Genomic DNA, 22,335 nt, shown 5'->3' on the forward strand with positions numbered 1-22,335 from the left:
TGTCTTAGATACTGAGTCAGATACTGAAGTCAGATACTGAAGTTAGGGTTAGTGTCTTAGATACTGGAGTCAGATACTGAGTCAGATACTAAAGTTAGGGTTAGTGTCTTAGATACTGGAGTCAGATACTGAAGTCAGATACTGAAGTTGGGTTTAGTGTTTTAGATACTGAAGTCAGATACTGAAGTTGGAGTTAGTGTTTTAGATACTGGAGTCAGATACTGGAGTCAGATACTCAAGTTAGGGTTAGTGTCTTAGATACTGGAGTCAGATACTGAAGTCAGATACTGAAGTTGGGTTTAGTGTCTTAGATACTGGAGTCAGATACTGAAGTCAGATACTGAAGTTGGGTTTAGTGTCTTAGATACTGGAGTCAGATACTGAAGTCAGATACTGAAGTTGGGTTTAGTGTTTTAGATACTGGAGTCAGATACTGTAGTTGGGGTTAGTGTTTTAGATACTGAAGTCAGATACTGAAGTTGGGGTTAGTGTTTTATATACTGGAGTCAGATACTGAAGTTGGGGTTAGTGTTTTAGATACTGAAGTCAGATACTGAAGTTGGGGTTAGTGTTTTAGATACTGAAGTCAGATACTGAAGTTGGGGCTAGTGTTTTAGATACTGGAGTCAGATACTGAAGTTGGGGTTAGTGTTTTACATACTGGAGTCAGATACTGAAGTTGGGGCTAGTGTTTTAGATACTGAAGTTAGATACTGAAGTTGGGGTTAGTGTCTTAGATACTGAAGTCAGATACTGGAGTCAGATACTGAAGTTAGATACCAAAGTTAGATACTGAAGTTGGGGTTAATGTCTTAGATACTGAAGTCAGATACTGGAGTCAGATAATGAAGTTAGATACTGAAGTTGGGGTTAGTGTCTTAGATACTGGAGTCAGATACTGAAGTCAGATACTGAAGTTAGATACTGAAGTTGGGGTTAGTGTCTTAGATACTGGAGTCAGATACTGAAGTCAGATACTGAAGTTAGGGTTAGTGTCTTAGATACTGGAGTCAGATACTGGAGTCAGATACTAAAGTTAGGGTTAGTGTCTTAGATACTGGAGTCAGATACTGAAGTCAGATACTGAAGTTGGGTTTAGTGTTTTAGATACTGAAGTCAGATACTGAAGTTGGAGTTAGTGTTTTAGATACTGGAGTCAGATACTGAGTCAGATACTCAAGTTAGGGTTAGTGTCTTAGATACTGGAGTCAGATACTGAAGTCAGATACTGAAGTTGGGTTTAGTGTCTTAGATACTGGAGTCAGATACTGAAGTCAGATACTGAAGTTGGGTTTAGTGTCTTAGATACTGGAGTCAGATACTGAAGTCAGATACTGAAGTTGGGTTTAGTGTTTTAGATACTGGAGTCAGATACTGTAGTTGGGGTTAGTGTTTTAGATACTGAAGTCAGATACTGAAGTTGGGGTTAGTGTTTTATATACTGGAGTCAGATACTGAAGTTGGGGTTAGTGTTTTAGATACTGAAGTCAGATACTGGAGTCAGATACTGAAGTTAGATACCAAAGTTAGATACTGAAGTTGGGGTTAGTGTCTTAGATACTGAAGTCAGACACTGGAGTCAGATACTGAAGTTAGATACTGAAGTTGGGGTTAGTGTTTTAGATACTGGAGTCAGATACTGAAGTTAGGGCTAGTGTTTTAGATACTGAAGTTAGATACAGAAGTTGGGGTTAGTGTCTTAGATACTGGAGTCAGATACTGAAGTTAGGGTTAGTGTCTTAGATACTGATGTCAGATACTGAAGTTAGGGTTAGTGTCTTAGATACTGGAGTCAGATACTGGAGTCATATACTGAAGTTAGGGTTAGTGTCTTAGATACTGGAGTCAGATACTGAAGTCAGATACTGAAGTTGGGTTTAGTGTTTTAGATACTGAAGTCAGATACTGAAGTTGGGGTTAGTGTTTTATATACTGGAGTCAGATACTGAAGTTGGGGTTAGTGTTTTAGATACTGAAGTTGGGGCTAGTGTTTGAGATACCAAAGTTAGATACTGAAGTTGGGGTTAGTGTCTTAGATACTGAAGTCAGATACTGGAGTCAGATACTGAAGTTAGATACTGAAGTTGGGGTTAGTGTTTTAGATACTGGAGTCAGATACTGAAGTTGGGGCTAGTGTTTTAGATACTGAATTTAGATACTGAAGTTGGGGTTAGTGTCTTAGATACTGAAGTCAGATACTGGAGTCAGATACTGAAGTTAGATACCAAAGTTAGATACTGAAGTTGGGGTTAGTGTCTTAGATACTGAAGTCAGATACTGAAGTTAGATACTGAAGTTGGGGTTAGTGTCTTAGATATTGGAGTCAGATACTGAAGTCAGATACTGAAGTTGGGGTTAGTGTCTTAGATACTGGAGTCAGATACTGAAGTTGGGGTTAGTGTCTTAGATACTGGAGTCAGATACTGAAGTTAGGGTTAGTGTCTTAGATACTGAAGTTAGATCAGATACTGAAGTTAGGGTTAGTGTCTAAGATACTGGAGTTTTAGATACTGAAGTTAGGGTTAGTGTCTTAGATACTGGAGTCAAATACTGAAGTCAGATACTGAAGTTGGGTTTAGTGTTTTAGATACTGAAGTCAGATACTGAAGTTGGGGTTAGTGTTTTAGATACTGGGTCAGTTAGTCAGATACTGAAGTTAGGGTTAGTGTCTTAGATACTGAAGTCAGATACTGAAGTTAGATACTGAAGTCAGATACTGAAGTTAGGGTTAGTGTCTTAGATACTGAAGTCAGATACTGAAGTTGGAGTTAATGTCTTAGATACCGGATTCAGATACTGAAGTTAGGGTTAGTGTCTTAGATACTGAAGTCAGATACTGAAGTTAGATACTGAAGTCAGATACTGAAGTTAGGGTTAGTGTTTTAGATACTGGAGTCAGATACTGAAGTTGGGGTTAGTGTTTTAGATACTGGAGTCAGATACAGAAGTTGGGGTTAGTGTTTTAGATACTGAAGTCAGATACTGAAGTTGGGGTTAGTGTGTTAGATACTGATGTTAGGGTTTATGAAGTTAGGGTTAGTGTTAGTGAGATACTGGAGTCAGATACTGAAGTTGGGGAAGTTTGGGTTCGTGTTTTAGATACTGAAGTCAGATACTGAAGTTAGGGTTAGTGTCTTAGATACTGGAGTCAGATACTGAAGTTGGGGTTAGTGTCTTAGATACTGAGTCAGATACTGAAGTTGGGGTTATTGTCTTAGATACTGGAGTCAGATACTGAGTTGGGGTTAGTGTTTTAGATACTGAAGTTGGGGTTAGTGTCTTAGATATTGAGTTAGATACTGAAGTCAGATACTGAAGTTGGGGTTAGTGTCTTAGATACTGGAGTCAGATACTGAAGTTGGGGTTAGTGTGTTAGATACTGAGTCAGATACTGAAGTTAGGGTTAGTGTCTTAGATACTGGAGTCAGATACTGAAGTTGGGGTTAGTGTTTTAGATACTGAAGTCAGATACTGGAGTCAGATACTAAAGTTAGATACTGAAGTTGGGGTTAGTGTTTTAGATACTGGAGTCAGATACTGAAGTTGGGGCTAGTGTTTTAGATACTGAATTTAGATACTGAAGTTGGGGTTAGTGTCTTAGATACTGAAGTCAGATACTGAAGTTAGATACTGAAGTTGGGGTTAGTGTCTTAGATATTGGAGTCAGATACTGAAGTCAGATACTGAAGTTGGGGTTAGTGTCTTAGATACTGGAGTCAGATACTGAAGTTGGGGTTAGTGTCTTAGATACTGGAGTCAGATACTGAAGTTAGGGTTAGTGTCTTAGATACTGAAGTCAGATACTGAAGTTAGGGTTAGTGTCTAAGATACTGGAGTCAGATACTGAAGTTAGGGTTAGTGTCTTAGATACTGGAGTCAAATACTGAAGTCAGATACTGAAGTTGGGTTTAGTGTTTTAGATACTGAAGTCAGATACTGAAGTTGGGGTTAGTGTTTTAGATACTGAGTCAGATACTGGAGTCAGATACTGAAGTTAGGGTTAGTGTCTTAGATACTGAAGTCAGATACTGAAGTTAGATACTGAAGTCAGATACTGAAGTTAGGGTTAGTGTCTTAGATACTGAAGTCAGATACTGAAGTTGGAGTTAATGTCTTAGATACCGGATTCAGATACTGAAGTTAGGGTTAGTGTCTTAGATACTGAAGTCAGATACTGAAGTTAGATACTGAAGTCAGATACTGAAGTTAGGGTTAGTGTTTTAGATACTGGAGTCAGATACTGAAGTTGGGGTTAGTGTTTTAGATACTGAGTCAGATACAGAAGTTGGGGTTAGTGTTTTAGATACTGAAGTCAGATACTGAAGTTGGGGTTAGTGTGTTAGATACTGATGTTAGGGTTTATGAAGTTAGGGTTAGTGTATGAGATACTGAGTCAGATACTGAAGTTTGGGTTCGTGTTTTAGATACTGAAGTCAGATACTGAAGTTAGGGTTAGTGTCTTAGATACTGGAGTCAGATACTGAAGTTAGGGTTATTGTCTTAGATACTGGAGTCAGATACTGAAGTTAGGTTATTGTCTTAGATACTGAAGTCAGATACTGAAGTTAGATACTGAAGTCAGATACTGAAGATGGGTTTAGTGTTTTAGATACTGGAGCCAGATACTGAAGTTGGGGTTAGTGTTTTAGATACTGGAGCCAGATACTGAAGTTGGAGTTAGTGTCTTAGATACTGCAGTCAGATACTGAAGTCAGATACTGAAGATGGGTTTAGTGTTTTAGATACTGGAGCCAGATACTGAAGTTGGGGTTAGTGTTTTAGATACTGGAGCCAGATACTGAAGTTGGGGTTAGTGTTTTAGATACTGGAGTCAGATACTGAAGTTGGGGTTAGTGTTTTAGATACTGGAGTCAGATACTGTAGTTGGGGTTAGTGTTTTAGATACTGGAGTCAGATACTGTAGTTGGGGTTAGTGTTTTAGATACTGGAGTCAGATACTGAAGTTGGGGCTAGTGTCTTAGATACTGGAGTCAGATACTGAAGTTGGGGCTAGTGTTTTAGATACTGGAGTCAGATACTGTAGTTGGGGTTAGTGTTTTAGATACTGGAGTCAGATACTGAAGTTGGGGCTAGTGTCTTAGATACTGGAGTCAGATACTGAAGTTGGGGTTAGTGTTTTAGATACTGGAGTCAGATACTGAAGTTGGGGTTAGTGTTTTAGATACTGAAGTCAGATACTGAAGTTGGGGTTAGTGTTTTAGATACTGGAGTCAGATACTGAAGTTGGGGTTAGTGTTTTAGATACGTAAGTCAGATACTGAAGTTAGGGTTAGTGTCTTAGATACTGGAGTCAGATACTGAAGTTGGGGTTAGTGTTTTAGATACTGAGTCAGATACCGAATTTGGGGTTAGTGTTTTAGATACTGAAGTCAGATACTGAAGTTGGGGTTAGTGTGTTAGATACTGATGTTAGGGTTTATGAAGTTAGGGTTAGTGTCTTAGATACTGAGTCAGATACTGAAGTTGGGGTTAGTGTTTTAGATACTGAAGTCAGATACTGAGTCAGATACTAAAGTTAGATACTGAAGTTGGGGTTAGTGTTTTAGATACTGGAGTCAGATACTGAAGTTGGGGCTAGTGTTTTAGATACTGAATTTAGATACTGAAGTTGGGGTTAGTGTCTTAGATACTGAAGTCAGATACTGGAGTCAGATACTGAAGTTAGATACCAAAGTTAGATACTGAAGTTGGGGTTAGTGTCTTAGATACTGAAGTCAGATACTGAAGTTAGATACTGAAGTTGGGGTTAGTGTCTTAGATATTGAGTCAGATACTGAAGTCAGATACTGAAGTTGGGGTTAGTGTCTTAGATACTGGAGTCAGATACTGAAGTTGGGGTTAGTGTCTTAGATACTGGAGTCAGATACTGAAGTTAGGGTTAGTGTCTTAGATACTGAAGTCAGATACTGAAGTTAGGGTTAGTGTCTAAGATACTGGAGTCAGATACTGAAGTTAGGGTTAGTGTCTTAGATACTGGAGTCAAATACTGAAGTCAGATACTGAAGTTGGGTTTAGTGTTTTAGATACTGAAGTCAGATACTGAAGTTGGGGTTAGTGTTTTAGATACTGGAGTCAGATACTGGAGTCAGATACTGAAGTTAGGGTTAGTGTCTTAGATACTGAAGTCAGATACTGAAGTTAGATACTGAAGTCAGATACTGAAGTTAGGGTTAGTGTCTTAGATACTGAAGTCAGATACTGAAGTTGGAGTTAGTGTCTTAGATACCGGATTCAGATACTGAAGTTAGGGTTAGTGTCTTAGATACTGAAGTCAGATACTGAAGTTAGATACTGAAGTCAGATACTGAAGTTAGGGTTAGTGTTTTAGATACTGGAGTCAGATACTGAAGTTGGGGTTAGTGTTTTAGATACTGGAGTCAGATACAGAAGTTGGGGTTAGTGTTTTAGATACTGAAGTCAGATACTGAAGTTGGGGTTAGTGTGTTAGATACTGATGTTAGGGTTTATGAAGTTAGGGTTAGTGTATGAGATACTGGAGTCAGATACTGAAGTTTGGGTTCGTGTTTTAGATACTGAAGTCAGATACTGAAGTTAGGGTTAGTGTCTTAGATACTGGAGTCAGATACTGAAGTTAGGGTTATTGTCTTAGATACTGGAGTCAGATACTGAAGTTAGGGTTATTGTCTTAGATACTGAAGTCAGATACTGAAGTTAGATACTGAAGTCAGATACTGAAGATGGGTTTAGTGTTTTAGATACTGGAGCCAGATACTGAAGTTGGGGTTAGTGTTTTAGATACTGGAGCCAGATACTGAAGTTGGGGTTAGTGTCTTAGATACTGCAGTCAGATACTGAAGTCAGATACTGAAGATGGGTTTAGTGTTTTAGATACTGGAGCCAGATACTGAAGTTGGGGTTAGTGTTTTAGATACTGGAGCCAGATACTGAAGTTGGGGTTAGTGTTTTAGATACTGAGTCAGATACTGAAGTTGGGGTTAGTGTTTTAGATACTGGAGTCAGATACTGTAGTTGGGGTTAGTGTTTTAGATACTGAGTCAGATACTGTAGTTGGGGTTAGTGTTTTAGATACTGAGTCAGATACTGAAGTTGGGGCTAGTGTCTTAGATACTGGAGTCAGATACTGAAGTTGGGGCTAGTGTTTTAGATACTGGAGTCAGATACTGTGAAGTTGGGGTTAGTGTTTTAGATACTGGAGTCAGATACTGAAGTTGGGGCTAGTGTCTTAGATACTGGAGTCAGATACTGAAGTTGGGGTTAGTGTTTTAGATACTGGAGTCAGATACTGAAGTTGGGGTTAGTGTTTTAGATACTGAAGTCAGATACTGAAGTTGGGGTTAGTGTTTTAGATACTGGAGTCAGATACTGAAGTTGGGGTTAGTGTTTTAGATACGTAAGTCAGATACTGAAGTTAGGGTTAGTGTCTTAGATACTGGAGTCAGATACTGAAGTTGGGGTTAGTGTTTTAGATACTGGAGTCAGATACCGAAGTTGGGGTTAGTGTTTTAGATACTGAAGTCAGATACTGAAGTTGGGGTTAGTGTGTTAGATACTGATGTTAGGTTTATGAAGTTAGGGTTAGTGTCTTAGATACTGAGTCAGATACTGAAGTTGGGGTTAGTGTTTTAGATACTGAAGTCAGATACTGAGTCAGATACTAAAGTTAGATACTGAAGTTGGGGTTAGTGTTTTAGATACTGGAGTCAGATACTGAAGTTGGGGCTAGTGTTTTAGATACTGAATTTAGATACTGAAGTTGGGGTTAGTGTCTTAGATACTGAAGTCAGATACTGGAGTCAGATACTGAAGTTAGATACCAAAGTTAGATACTGAAGTTGGGGTTAGTGTCTTAGATACTGAAGTCAGATACTGAAGTTAGATACTGAAGTTGGGGTTAGTGTCTTAGATATTGGAGTCAGATACTGAAGTCAGATACTGAAGTTGGGGTTAGTGTCTTAGATACTGGAGTCAGATACTGAAGTTGGGGTTAGTGTCTTAGATACTGGAGTCAGATACTGAAGTTAGGGTTAGTGTCTTAGATACTGAAGTCAGATACTGAAGTTAGGGTTAGTGTCTAAGATACTGGAGTCAGATACTGAAGTTAGGGTTAGTGTCTTAGATACTGGAGTCAAATACTGAAGTCAGATACTGAAGTTGGGTTTAGTGTTTTAGATACTGAAGTCAGATACTGAAGTTGGGGTTAGTGTTTTAGATACTGGAGTCAGATACTGGAGTCAGATACTGAAGTTAGGGTTAGTGTCTTAGATACTGAAGTCAGATACTGAAGTTAGATACTGAAGTCAGATACTGAAGTTAGGGTTAGTGTCTTAGATACTGAAGTCAGATACTGAAGTTGGAGTTAGTGTCTTAGATACCGGATTCAGATACTGAAGTTAGGGTTAGTGTCTTAGATACTGAAGTCAGATACTGAAGTTAGATACTGAAGTCAGATACTGAAGTTAGGGTTAGTGTTTTAGATACTGGAGTCAGATACTGAAGTTGGGGTTAGTGTTTTAGATACTGGAGTCAGATACAGAAGTTGGGGTTAGTGTTTTAGATACTGAAGTCAGATACTGAAGTTGGGGTTAGTGTGTTAGATACTGATGTTAGGGTTTATGAAGTTAGGGTTAGTGTATGAGATACTGGAGTCAGATACTGAAGTTTGGGTTCGTGTTTTAGATACTGAAGTCAGATACTGAAGTTAGGGTTAGTGTCTTAGATACTGGAGTCAGATACTGAAGTTAGGGTTATTGTCTTAGATACTGGAGTCAGATACTGAAGTTAGGGTTATTGTCTTAGATACTGAAGTCAGATACTGAAGTTAGATACTGAAGTCAGATACTGAAGATGGGTTTAGTGTTTTAGATACTGGAGCCAGATACTGAAGTTGGGGTTAGTGTTTTAGATACTGGAGCCAGATACTGAAGTTGGAGTTAGTGTCTTAGATACTGGAGTCAGATACTGAAGTCAGATACTGAAGATGGGTTTAGTGTTTTAGATACTGGAGCCAGATACTGAAGTTGGGGTTAGTGTTTTAGATACTGGAGCCAGATACTGAAGTTGGGGTTAGTGTTTTAGATACTGGAGTCAGATACTGAAGTTGGGGTTAGTGTTTTAGATACTGGAGTCAGATACTGTAGTTGGGGTTAGTGTTTTAGATACTGGAGTCAGATACTGTAGTTGGGGTTAGTGTTTTAGATACTGGAGTCAGATACTGAAGTTGGGGCTAGTGTCTTAGATACTGGAGTCAGATACTGAAGTTGGGGCTAGTGTTTTAGATACTGGAGTCAGATACTGAAGTTGGGGTTAGTGTTTTAGATACGTAAGTCAGATACTGAAGTTAGGGTTAGTGTCTTAGATACTGGAGTCAGATACTGAAGTTGGGGTTAGTGTTTTAGATACTGGAGTCAGATACCGAATTTGGGGTTAGTGTTTTAGATACTGAAGTCAGATACTGAAGTTGGGGTTATGTGTTAGATACTGATGTTAGGGTTTATGAAGTTAGGGTTAGTGTCTTAGATACTGGAGTCAGATACTGAAGTTGGGGTTAGTGTTTTAGATACTGGAGTCAGATACTGAAGTTGGGGTTAGTGTTTTAGATACTGAAGTCAGACACTGAAGTTGGGGTTAGTGTGTTAGATACTGATGTTAGGGTTTATGAAGGTAGGGTTAGTGTTTGAGATACTGGAGTCAGATACTGAAGTTTGGGTTAGTGTTTTAGATACTGGAGTCAGATACTAAAGTTAGAGTTAGTGTCTTAGATACTGGAGTCAGATACTGAAGTCAGATACTGAAGTTTGGGTTATTGTCTTAGATACTGGAGTCAGATACTGAAGTTAGGGTTAGTGTCTTAGATACTGAAGTCAGATACTGAAGTTAGATACTGAAGTCAGATACTGATGTTAGGGTTAGTGTCTTAGATACTGGAGTCAGATACTGAAGTTGGGGTTAGTGTCTTACATACTGAAGCCAGATACTGAAGATGGGTTTAGTGTCTTAGATACTGAAGCCAGATACTGAAGATGGGTTTAGTGTTTTAGATACTGAAGTCAGATACTGAAGATGGGTTTAGTGTTTTAGATACTGAAGTCAGATACTGAAGTTGGAGTTAGTGTTTTAGATACTGGAGTCAGATACTGAAGTTGGGGTTAGTGTTTTAGATACTGGAGTCAGATACTGAAGTTGGGGTTAGTGTTTTAGATACTGGAGCCAGATACTGAAGTTGGGGTTAGTGTTTTCGATACTGGAGTCAGATACTGAAGTTGGGGTTAGTGTTTTAGATACTGAAGTCAGATACTGAAGTTGAGGATAGTGTTTTAGATACTGGAGTCAGATACTGAAGTTAGTGTTTATGTGTTAGATATTGGAATCAGATACTGAAGTTAGTGTTTATGTGTTAGATATTGGAGTCAGATACTGATGTTAGGGTTAGTGTCTTAGATACTGGAGTCAGATACTGAAGTTGGGGTTAGTGTCTTACATACTGAAGCCAGATACTGAAGATGGGTTTAGTGTCTTAGATACTGAAGCCAGATACTGAAGATGGGTTTAGTGTTTTAGATACTGAAGTCAGATACTGAAGATGGAGTTAGTGTTTTAGATACTGGAGTCAGATACTGAAGTTGGGGTTAGTGTTTTAGATACTGGAGTCAGATACTGAAGTTGGGGTTAGTGTTTTAGATACTGGAGCCAGATACTGAAGTTGGGGTTAGTGTTTTCGATACTGGAGTCAGATACTGAAGTTGGGGTTAGTGTTTTAGATACTGGAGTCAGATACTGAAGTTGGGGTTAGTGTTTTAGATACTGGAGTCAGATACTGTAGTTGGGGTTAGTGTTTTAGATACTGGAGTCAGATACTGTAGTTGGGGTTAGTGTTTTAGATACTGGAGTCAGATACTGAAGTTGGGGCTAGTGTCTTAGATACTGGAGTCAGATACTGAAGTTGGGGCTAGTGTTTTAGATACTGGAGTCAGATAGTTGGGGTTAGTGTGTTTTAGATACTGGAGTCAGATACTGAAGTTGGGGCTAGTGTCTTAGATACTGGAGTCAGATACTGAAGTTGGGGTTAGTGTTTTAGATACTGGAGTCAGATACTGAAGTTGGGGTTAGTGTTTTAGATACTGAAGTCAGATACTGAAGTTGGGGTTAGTGTTTTAGATACTGGAGTCAGATACTGAAGTTGGGGTTAGTGTTTTAGATACGTAAGTCAGATACTGAAGTTAGGGTTAGTGTCTTAGATACTGGAGTCAGATACTGAAGTTGGGGTTAGTGTTTTAGATACTGGAGTCAGATACCGAATTTGGGGTTAGTGTTTTAGATACTGAAGTCAGATACTGAAGTTGGGGTTAGTGTGTTAGATACTGATGTTAGGGTTTATGAAGTTAGGGTTAGTGTCTTAGATACTGGAGTCAGATACTGAAGTTGGGGTTAGTGTTTTAGATACTGAAGTCAGATACTGGAGTCAGATACTAAAGTTAGATACTGAAGTTGGGGTTAGTGTTTTAGATACTGGAGTCAGATACTGAAGTTGGGGCTAGTGTTTTAGATACTGAATTTAGATACTGAAGTTGGGGTTAGTGTCTTAGATACTGAAGTCAGATACTGGAGTCAGATACTGAAGTTAGATACCAAAGTTAGATACTGAAGTTGGGGTTAGTGTCTTAGATACTGAAGTCAGATACTGAAGTTAGATACTGAAGTTGGGGTTAGTGTCTTAGATATTGGAGTCAGATACTGAAGTCAGATACTGAAGTTGGGGTTAGTGTCTTAGATACTGGAGTCAGATACTGAAGTTGGGGTTAGTGTCTTAGATACTGGAGTCAGATACTGAAGTTAGGGTTAGTGTCTTAGATACTGAAGTCAGATACTGAAGTTAGGGTTAGTGTCTAAGATACTGGAGTCAGATACTGAAGTTAGGGTTAGTGTCTTAGATACTGGAGTCAAATACTGAAGTCAGATACTGAAGTTGGGTTTAGTGTTTTAGATACTGAAGTCAGATACTGAAGTTGGGGTTAGTGTTTTAGATACTGGAGTCAGATACTGGAGTCAGATACTGAAGTTAGGGTTAGTGTCTTAGATACTGAAGTCAGATACTGAAGTTAGATACTGAAGTCAGATACTGAAGTTAGGGTTAGTGTCTTAGATACTGAAGTCAGATACTGAAGTTGGAGTTAGTGTCTTAGATACCGGATTCAGATACTGAAGTTAGGGTTAGTGTCTTAGATACTGAAGTCAGATACTGAAGTTAGATACTGAAGTCAGATACTGAAGTTAGGGTTAGTGTTTTAGATACTGGAGTCAGATACTGAAGTTGGGGTTAGTGTTTTAGATACTGGAGTCAGATACAGAAGTTGGGGTTAGTGTTTTAGATACTGAAGTCAGATACTGAAGTTGGGGTTAGTGTGTTAGATACTGATGTTAGGGTTTATGAAGTTAGGGTTAGTGTATGAGATACTGGAGTCAGATACTGAAGTTTGGGTTCGTGTTTTAGATACTGAAGTCAGATACTGAAGTTAGGGTTAGTGTCTTAGATACTGGAGTCAGATACTGAAGTTAGGGTTATTGTCTTAGATACTGGAGTCAGATACTGAAGTTAGGGTTATTGTCTTAGATACTGAAGTCAGATACTGAAGTTAGATACTGAAGTCAGATACTGAAGATGGGTTTAGTGTTTTAGATACTGGAGCCAGATACTGAAGTTGGGGTTAGTGTTTTAGATACTGGAGCCAGATACTGAAGTTGGGGTTAGTGTTTTAGATACTGGAGTCAGATACTGAAGTTGGGGTTAGTGTTTTAGATACTGGAGTCAGATACTGTAGTTGGGGTTAGTGTTTTAGATACTGGAGTCAGATACTGTAGTTGGGGTTAGTGTTTTAGATACTGGAGTCAGATACTGAAGTTGGGGCTAGTGTCTTAGATACTGAGTCAGATACTGAAGTTGGGGCTAGTGTTTTAGATACTGGAGTCAGATACTGAAGTTGGGGTTAGTGTTTTAGATACGTAAGTCAGATACTGAAGTTGGGGTTAGTGTCTTAGATACTGGAGTCAGATACTGAAGTTGGGGTTAGTGTTTTAGATACTGGAGTCAGATACCGAATTTGGGGTTAGTGTTTTAGATACTGAAGTCAGATACTGAAGTTGGGGTTAGTGTGTTAGATACTGATGTTAGGGTTTATGAAGTTAGGGTTAGTGTCTTAGATACTGGAGTCAGATACTGAAGTTGGGGTTAGTGTTTTAGATACTGGAGTCAGATACTGAAGTTGGGGTTAGTGTTTTAGATACTGAAGTCAGACACTGAAGTTGGGGTTAGTGTGTTAGATACTGATGTTAGGGTTTATGAAGTTAGGGTTAGTGTTTGAGATACTGGAGTCAGATACTGAAGTTTGGGTTAGTGTTTTAGATACTGGAGTCAGATACTGAAGTTGGGGCTAGTGTTTTAGATACTGAATTTAGATACTGAAGTTGGGGTTAGTGTCTTAGATACTGAAGTCAGATACTGGAGTCAGATACTGAAGTTAGATACCAAAGTTAGATACTGAAGTTGGGGTTAGTGTCTTAGATACTGAAGTCAGATACTGAAGTTAGATACTGAAGTTGGGGTTAGTGTCTTAGATATTGGAGTCAGATACTGAAGTCAGATACTGAAGTTGGGGTTAGTGTCTTAGATACTGGAGTCAGATACTGAAGTTGGGGTTAGTGTCTTAGATACTGGAGTCAGATACTGAAGTTAGGGTTAGTGTCTTAGATACTGAAGTCAGATACTGAAGTTAGGGTTAGTGTCTAAGATACTGGAGTCAGATACTGAAGTTAGGGTTAGTGTCTTAGATACTGGAGTCAAATACTGAAGTCAGATACTGAAGTTGGGTTTAGTGTTTTAGATACTGAAGTCAGATACTGAAGTTGGGGTTAGTGTTTTAGATACTGGAGTCAGATACTGGAGTCAGATACTGAAGTTAGGGTTAGTGTCTTAGATACTGAAGTCAGATACTGAAGTTAGATACTGAAGTCAGATACTGAAGTTAGGGTTAGTGTCTTAGATACTGAAGTCAGATACTGAAGTTGGAGTTAGTGTCTTAGATACCGGATTCAGATACTGAAGTTAGGGTTAGTGTCTTAGATACTGAAGTCAGATACTGAAGTTAGATACTGAAGTCAGATACTGAAGTTAGGGTTAGTGTTTTAGATACTGGAGTCAGATACTGAAGTTGGGGTTAGTGTTTTAGATACTGAGTCAGATACAGAAGTTGGGGTTAGTGTTTTAGATACTGAAGTCAGATACTGAAGTTGGGGTTAGTGTGTTAGATACTGATGTTAGGGTTTATGAAGTTAGGGTTAGTGTTTGAGATACTGGAGTCAGATACTGAAGTTTGGGTTCGTGTTTTAGATACTGAAGTCAGATACTGAAGTTAGGGTTAGTGTCTTAGATACTGGAGTCAGATACTGAAGTTAGGGTTATTGTCTTAGATACTGGAGTCAGATACTGAAGTTAGGGTTATTGTCTTAGATACTGAAGTCAGATACTGAAGTTAGATACTGAAGTCAGATACTGAAGATGGGTTTAGTGTTTTAGATACTGGAGCCAGATACTGAAGTTGGGGTTAGTGTTTTAGATACTGGAGCCAGATACTGAAGTTGGGGTTAGTGTTTTAGATACTGGAGTCAGATACTGAAGTTGGGGTTAGTGTTTTAGATACTGGAGTCAGATACTGTAGTTGGGGTTAGTGTTTTAGATACTGGAGTCAGATACTGTAGTTGGGGTTAGTGTTTTAGATACTGGAGTCAGATACTGAAGTTGGGGCTAGTGTCTTAGATACTGGAGTCAGATACTGAAGTTGGGGCTAGTGTTTTAGATACTGGAGTCAGATACTGAAGTTGGGGTTAGTGTTTTAGATACGTAAGTCAGATACTGAAGTTAGGGTTAGTGTCTTAGATACTGGAGTCAGATACTGAAGTTGGGGTTAGTGTTTTAGATACTGAGTCAGATACCGAATTTGGGGTTAGTGTTTTAGATACTGAAGTCAGATACTGAAGTTGGGGTTAGTGTGTTAGATACTGATGTTAGGGTTTATGAAGTTAGGGTTAGTGTCTTAGATACTGGAGTCAGATACTGAAGTTGGGGTTAGTGTTTTAGATACTGGAGTCAGATACTGAAGTTGGGGTTAGTGTTTTAGATACTGAAGTCAGACACTGAAGTTGGGGTTAGTGTGTTAGATACTGATGTTAGGGTTTATGAAGTTAGGGTTAGTGTTTGAGATACTGGAGTCAGATACTGAAGTTTGGGTTAGTGTTTTAGATACTGGAGTCAGATACTAAAGTTAGAGTTAGTGTCTTAGATACTGGAGTCAGATACTGAAGTCAGATACTGAAGTTTGGGTTATTGTCTTAGATACTGAGTCAGATACTGAAGTTAGGGTTAGTGTCTTAGATACTGAAGTCAGATACTGAAGTTAGATACTGAAGTCAGATACTGATGTTAGGGTTAGTGTCTTAGATACTGGAGTCAGATACTGAAGTTGGGGTTAGTGTCTTACATACTGAAGCCAGATACTGAAGATGGGTTTAGTGTCTTAGATACTGAAGCCAGATACTGAAGATGGGTTTAGTGTTTTAGATACTGAAGTCAGATACTGAAGATGGGTTTAGTGTTTTAGATACTGAAGTCAGATACTGAAGTTGGAGTTAGTGTTTTAGATACTGGAGTCAGATACTGAAGTTGGGGTTAGTGTTTTAGATACTGGAGTCAGATACTGAAGTTGGGGTTAGTGTTTTAGATACTGGAGCCAGATACTGAAGTTGGGGTTAGTGTTTTCGATACTGGAGTCAGATACTGAAGTTGGGGTTAGTGTTTTAGATACTGAAGTCAGATACTGAAGTTGAGGTTAGTGTTTTAGATACTGGAGTCAGATACTGAAGTTAGTGTTTATGTGTTAGATATTGGAATCAGATACTGAAGTTAGTGTTTATGTGTTAGATATTGGAGTCAGATACTGAAGTTAGTGTTTATGTGTTAGATATTAGATTTAGGGTTAGTGTGTTAGATACTGAAGTTAAGGTCAGACTGAGGTTCTGAAGTTAGTATAGACTGAGATACTGAAGTTACATTAGACTGAGGTAAGCTGTAGTTTTTACGACGATAACAACAGCAGCAACAGGAAACCACAGCTTGCTAGTGTGACAGTTTGATATTTCTCTACACCTACACCAACCAGAACGTTGACAGGCATACAGTGCATTCGGAAAGTATTTAGACACCTTGACTTTTTCCGTATTTATTACGTTACAGCCTTGTTCTAAAATGGATTACATTCTTTCCCCTCGTCAATCTACACACAATACCCCATAATGACAAAGCAAAAACAGGTTTTTAGCCATTTTTGCAAATATATACAAAAACTAGATATATCACATTTACATAAGTTTTCAGACCCTTTACTCAGTACTTTGTTGAAGCACTTTTGGCAGCGATTTCAGCATCAAGTCTTTTTTGGTGTGACGCTACAATCTTGGCACACCTGTATTTGGGGAGTTAGTCCCGTTATTCTATGCAGATCCTCTCAAGCTCTGTCAGGTTGGATGGGGAGCTTCGCTGCACAGCTATTTCAGGTCTCTCCAGAGATGTTCGATCGGGTTGAAGTCAGGGCTCTGGCTGGGCCACCCAAGGGCATTCAGAGACTTGTCCTGTTGGAAGGTGAACCTTTGCCCCAGTCTGAGGTCCTGAGCAGGTTTTCTTCAAGGATCTGCCACCACCATACTTGGCATTCCAAGTATTTCCAAACCTTTTCCATTTAAGAATGAAGGTGGCCCCTGTGTTCTTGGGGACCTAAAATGCTGCATAATTTTTTTGGCACCCTTCCCCAGGTCTGTGCCTCGACACAATCATGTCTCGGAGCTCTATGGACAATTCCTTCGATGTCATGTCTTGGTTTTTGCTCTGACATGCACTGTCAACTGTGGGACCTTATATCGACAGGTGTGTGCATTTCCACATCATGTCCAGTCAATTGAATTTATCACAGGTGGACTCCAATCAAGTTGTAGAAACAGCTCAAGGATGATCAATGGAAACAGGATGCACCTGAGATCAATTTCAAGTCTCATAGCAAAGGGTCTGAATACTTATGTAAAGAAAGTTTTTACATTTGAATACATTTGCAAAAATGTCTAAAACCTGTTTTCGCTTTGTCATTATGGGGTATTGATGAGGAAATGTTTTAATTTGATGCATTTTAGAACAAGGCTGTATCGTAACAAAATGTGGAGAAAGTGAAGGGGTCTGAATACTTTCCGAATGCACTGTACTCCTCAGTGTCCCTACAGAAAACCTCTGACTTCTCGTCACCGATAATCCACCATGCTTTTTATCTGGTTCACAGAGACTGAGACATCAGTAGGCAGAGACACCATGCAGAGACAGAAGTGCTAGATGTGACTGTGTTTTTCCACTGACTGGCTGACTGACAGGTTTCAGTTTGGAAGATCTTCCAGAAAACTATCACTTCATCTGGTGTTGTATGTTCCATCTGTAGGTGAGGTGGGTCATTTAAAGAAATGAAAGAGAAACGGATCGAAAAAAATATGTTTTAATTAACCTCAGGCATTTCAGCACGGTCCAAAGTATTTACAGTTAAAGCTCTTCTTCGGAACTTAACAGTTAGCAAGCTTAATATTCACAGAATAATTTCTCCCCAGATTCAGCTGAACTTCAGTGTCCAGCAGATTTACATCGACATTTTAGTCATTAAGCGCTTATCCAGAGTGACTTACAGTTAGTGCATTCATCTCAAGATAGGGATAGGGTTAGCTAGGTGGGACAACCATATAGCTCAGTCATACTAAGTAGATTATTCCTCAATAATGTAGCTATTAGCAAAGTCAGTGTTATTTTGGGGGGGTAAAACTTGTGAGTGTTAGTTCACGAATGGTTATTTTAATTTGGGGGAGGGGTGTAGGATCATTTTATGGTACTCTTGGAAGAGGTAGGGCTTCACAAGTTTTGGTAAGATGGGCAGGGACTGCTGTCCTAGCTTCAAGGGGAACTGGTTCCACCATCGGGGTGCCAGGACAGAGAAGAGCTTTGACTGGGCTGAGCGGGAGTTGCCATAGGGGTGGGAGGGCCAAGAGACCAGAGGTGGAGTGCTTGGGTTGGGGTGTTTCAGCATAGCCTGAAGGTAAGGAGGGGCAGTTCATTTTGCTGCTCCGTAGACAAGTACCATGGTCTTGTAGTGGATGGGTTGGTGTAGGGTTTGACCAAAGCCTGGAGGTAGGGAGTGGTAATTACTCTTGCTGCTCCGTAGACAAGTACCATGGTCTTGTAGTGGATGCAAGCTTCAACTGGAAGCCATTGGAGTGTGCGGAGTAGTGGTGTCACATGGGAGAACCTGGCAAGGTTGAACACCAGGTGGGCTGCGGCATTCTGGATAAATTTCAGGGCTTTGATGGCACAAACGGGGAGCCCAGCCAACAGTGAGTTGCAGTAGTCCAGACTGGAGATGACAAGGGCCTGGATTCATGCCAAGGTTCTTTGCACTCTGGGAGGCAGACTCTGTGATGTTGTCAATCATGATGGCGAGGTCATGGAGCAGCAGGCCTTCTCTGGGAGGAAGAGCAGCTCTGTCTTGTCGAGGTTGAGGTGGTCCACAGAGATGCGTGTTGCCAACTGTGTGTGAGAAGGGGGTGGCTGAGTGACTTGGTCTATAGAGAGAAAAGGAGAGGGCCTAGAACGAACCCTGGGGACACCAGTAGTGAGAGTGCGTGGTGCAGATACCGAACCTCTCCACATCACATGGTAGGAGGAGCCTGCCAGGTAGTATGCAATTCAATAGTTGCAGAACCTGAGACGCCCAGCCCTGAGAGGATGTAGAGGAGGCAGAGCCTGAGACGCTCAGCCCTGAGAGGATGGAGAGGAGGCAGAGCCTGAGACGCTCAGCCCTGAGAGGACGGAGTGGAGGCAGAGCCTGAGACGCCCAGCCCTGAGAGGGTTGAGAGGAGGATCTGATGGTTCACGATAAGGCAGCGGTTAGATCTAAGAGGATGAGAACCGAGAGAGAGTCAGCTTGGAAGTGTGGAGAGCCTCTGTGACACACAGGAGAGCAGTCTGGGTTGAGTGACCCGTCTTGAAGCCTGACTGGTTAGGATCTAGAATATCGTTCTCTAGTTTCTGATGTCAATTGTTGGTTTCTTGAGGAGGGGAGCGATTCTGCCATTTTGAAGTCAGAGGGGATGCAGCCAGTGGTCAGGGATGAGTTGATGAGGGAAGTGAGGAATGGGAGAAGGTCTCCAGAGATGGTCTGGAGAAGGGAGGAGGGGATGGGGTCAAGTGGGCAGGTTGTCAGGCAGACGGAAATCACTAGTCGCAGGATTTCATCTGGTGAAAAAAAAGTCCAGGGTAGTCGAAGAGGCAGAATATGGAGACAGAAGGGAGAAGGATTTAGCAGAAGGGAGAGAAGATAGGATAGAAGAGGAGAGAGTAGTGGGAGAGAGACAGAGAAGATTGCGACAGTGCATGACCATCTAGGTAGGGGCTGAGTGGTTATGGTTGGAGGAAAGGGAGAAAGAAAAGGAGATTGCGGTGAGACATTGTCACGAAATGAGGTTATCAAGGTGTCAAGCTCATTGAGGAACTCTCTAAGGGAACCTGATGGGCAATAGATTAAAACAATGTTAAGCTTTAGTTGACAAGTGACATTGACAGCATGGAATTCAAATGAGGAGATGGACAGGTGAGGGAGAAAGGAGAAAATCTCCCATTATGAGAAATGAGTAGCCCTGTGCCACCACGGTGATGACCAGATGTTCTTGGACTATGAGAGAAAACGTAGTCAGATAAAGACAGGGCAACTGGAGTAGCAGTGTTCACTGGGGTGATCCATATCTCCACCAGGACCAACAAGTCTAGGGACTGAAGGTCAGCCTAGGCTGAGATGAACGCTCATTTTTTTACCACAGACCGGCAGTTCCAAATGCAGTCCAGCAGATGTCCACATTTGGAGTAATAAACTGTCTTTAGTTCACATTTGAAATGCTCTCCTTGTTCCCTTTGTCCTTGTTTCCCCTCTTCACCCATGACTTGCTGTCCACAGCAGAACAGGACAGTTTTGTGGTTAGCGGTCAGGGTTCAGTCTTTGTCCTTGTTTCCCCTCTTCACCCATGACTTGCTGTCCACAGCAGAACAGGACAGTTTTGTGGTTAGAGGTCAGGGTTCAGTCTTTGTCCTTGTTTCTCTTTCCCCCCATGACTTGCTGTCCACAGCAGAACAGGACAGTTTTGTGGTTAGAGGTCAGGGTTCAGTCTTTGTCCTTGTTTCTCTTTCCCCCCCATGACTTGCTGTCCACAGCAGAACAGGACAGTCTTGGGGTTAGAGGTCAGGGTTCAATCTTACAGACTCCACCAGTACAGGACAGTCTTGGGGCCAGGGTCAGGGTTAGAGGCAAGTCCTTGCTCCCCCCACCACTAGTACAGGAGATTATTGGAGCCAGACTGAAGCGCTCAGGTATCGCTGGCCTGCTGAGGGGTTATAGGTCAGGTTCAGGTGTCAGAGGCAGGTCCTTCTCCCCCCCACCACTAATACAGGATAGTCTTGGAGCCAGACTGAAGCTTTCAGGTATTTCTGGCCTGCTGAATCTTCTCCTAAACTCATCTGTAGTAAAGTAATACATGAGAGGGTCCAGTCCTGAGTTGAGACTGGCAAGACAGAGGGTGACAGGATGGCATCGCAGCACCATCTCTCTGACCTCACAGCTCCCCAGGGCATCGGCTTTTGCCAGAAAGTCTAGTGGCATGGTGACATGGTATGGGGAGAAGCAGAGCAGGAACACTCCGGCACAGCTCAACACCATCCTCAACGCCCTCTTCTTCTCCCCATGGTCCTTCACCCCTCCCCCCTCCCCCTCCCCCCTGTGGACTCGCAGGCTGCCGGCTGACAGACAGGCGCAGGTCAGAATTAGGATCAGAGGGAGGATGAAGCCAACCAGCTCCGCCCCCACCATTAGAGCCCAGCCGGCCGCAGGGCTCACTTCACGCATGGGTAGCTCCGCAAAACACACTGCCACCAGGGAGGTAGGGCCAGGTGTAGGGGTTGGGGAAGAGGTGGAGGCTGGGGCATATGAGCTAGGACTGGAGGCATAGGGGTTAGGGGTAAGGTCATAGGGGGCAGTGTGAGTGTAGAGGTCAGGGGTCAGGCTGGTGTTTCGGAGCAGAGGGAAAGGCAGACAGCCGAGACAGACCAGCAACCAGCCAGCGGCACATACACACATGTCCCCTCGTCGTCTGTTGGAACGGTACCTCAGCGGATGCATGATGAGCTCACAGCGCCGCACACTCACACACACCAGGAAGAATATAGAGGCGTACATGTTGACGTATTTCAGGTAGAAACACAACATGCAGAGAGGCTGGCCGAATGGCCAGGTATGGTTCAGGTAGTAGTAGATACGGAGCGGTAGGGAGAGGACCTGGAGGAGACAGAACATACAGGTAGTTAAATATATATATATCCAACAGGTATTAAAATGTACAGGTTAGGAGAGGTTAAAACAGGTGAGGTTCAGGTAGATACAGAGAGGAACATACACCCTGACGTCAGTCGCGTCTATATAGGGATTGGATGAAGCTCAGTATTAAATTCAAATGTCCCTGTTATCATTTCTAAGCCAATATGACACCAATCTCTATGAAAATGTGCTAATCAATTGAAGGTATACAACACACTTACCAGATTTTTTAACAGGGTTGTTATTTAGTTTTAAGATGATTACCTAAGTCTACCAAACTCAAATTCTAGACGTCGGATTAAAACGAGACTATAGCGTCCATAAAGTCACCATTGGACTTAAAACATGCAGGGTTTTGACTCAATTTGTTGGTGCAATAGTTTTTATTAAATGTATAATTTATCGCTGTCATGTGAACATTTACGTCCATTGCGAAACAACGAGGTGCTCCATTTTGTTTCGGGATGAAGCCCAGAGTCCTAACAGCGGGTCGGTTGCTCGGCAACAACACAGGTGCTTACTCCAGGCTGCCAGTCAGAAGAAGTGTGAACAAACCTACTGTAGATAGCTAGCTACATGGTGGTGTTCAAGCTGAGGTTAATCTATGAATGTAAACAAACCTAGGCTACTGTAGATAGCTAGCTACATGGTGGTATTCAAACTGAGGTTAATCTATAAATGTAAACAAACCTAGGCTACTGTAGATAGCTAGCGACATGGTGGTGTTCAAACTGAGGTTAATCTATAAATGTAAACAAACCTGGGCTACTGTAGATAGCTGGCTACATGGTAGACTGCTGGATATGTACCCTACATGGCTATTCTAGACTATAGACTGCTGGATATG

The 22,335-nt window shown here is 41.2% G+C and overlaps 1 protein-coding gene across 1 annotated transcript; it reads right to left on the reverse strand.

Moving 5' to 3' along the window:
* Positions 1–17,563: 17,563 nt before the first annotated feature.
* gpr174 (G protein-coupled receptor 174) lies at positions 17,564–22,329 on the reverse strand. The gene has a single exon (XM_035759596.2). The coding sequence runs from the start codon at positions 21,465–21,467 to the stop codon at positions 20,511–20,513; it is 957 nt and encodes a 318-aa protein (XP_035615489.1). The 5' UTR covers positions 21,468–22,329; the 3' UTR covers positions 17,564–20,510.
* Between the last annotated feature and the right edge of the window lie 6 nt (positions 22,330–22,335).

The sequence above is a fragment of the Oncorhynchus keta genome, unplaced genomic scaffold, assembly GCF_023373465.1.
Source record: "Oncorhynchus keta strain PuntledgeMale-10-30-2019 unplaced genomic scaffold, Oket_V2 Un_contig_27898_pilon_pilon, whole genome shotgun sequence".
In the NCBI taxonomy this organism is placed as follows: Eukaryota; Metazoa; Chordata; class Actinopteri; order Salmoniformes; family Salmonidae; genus Oncorhynchus; species Oncorhynchus keta.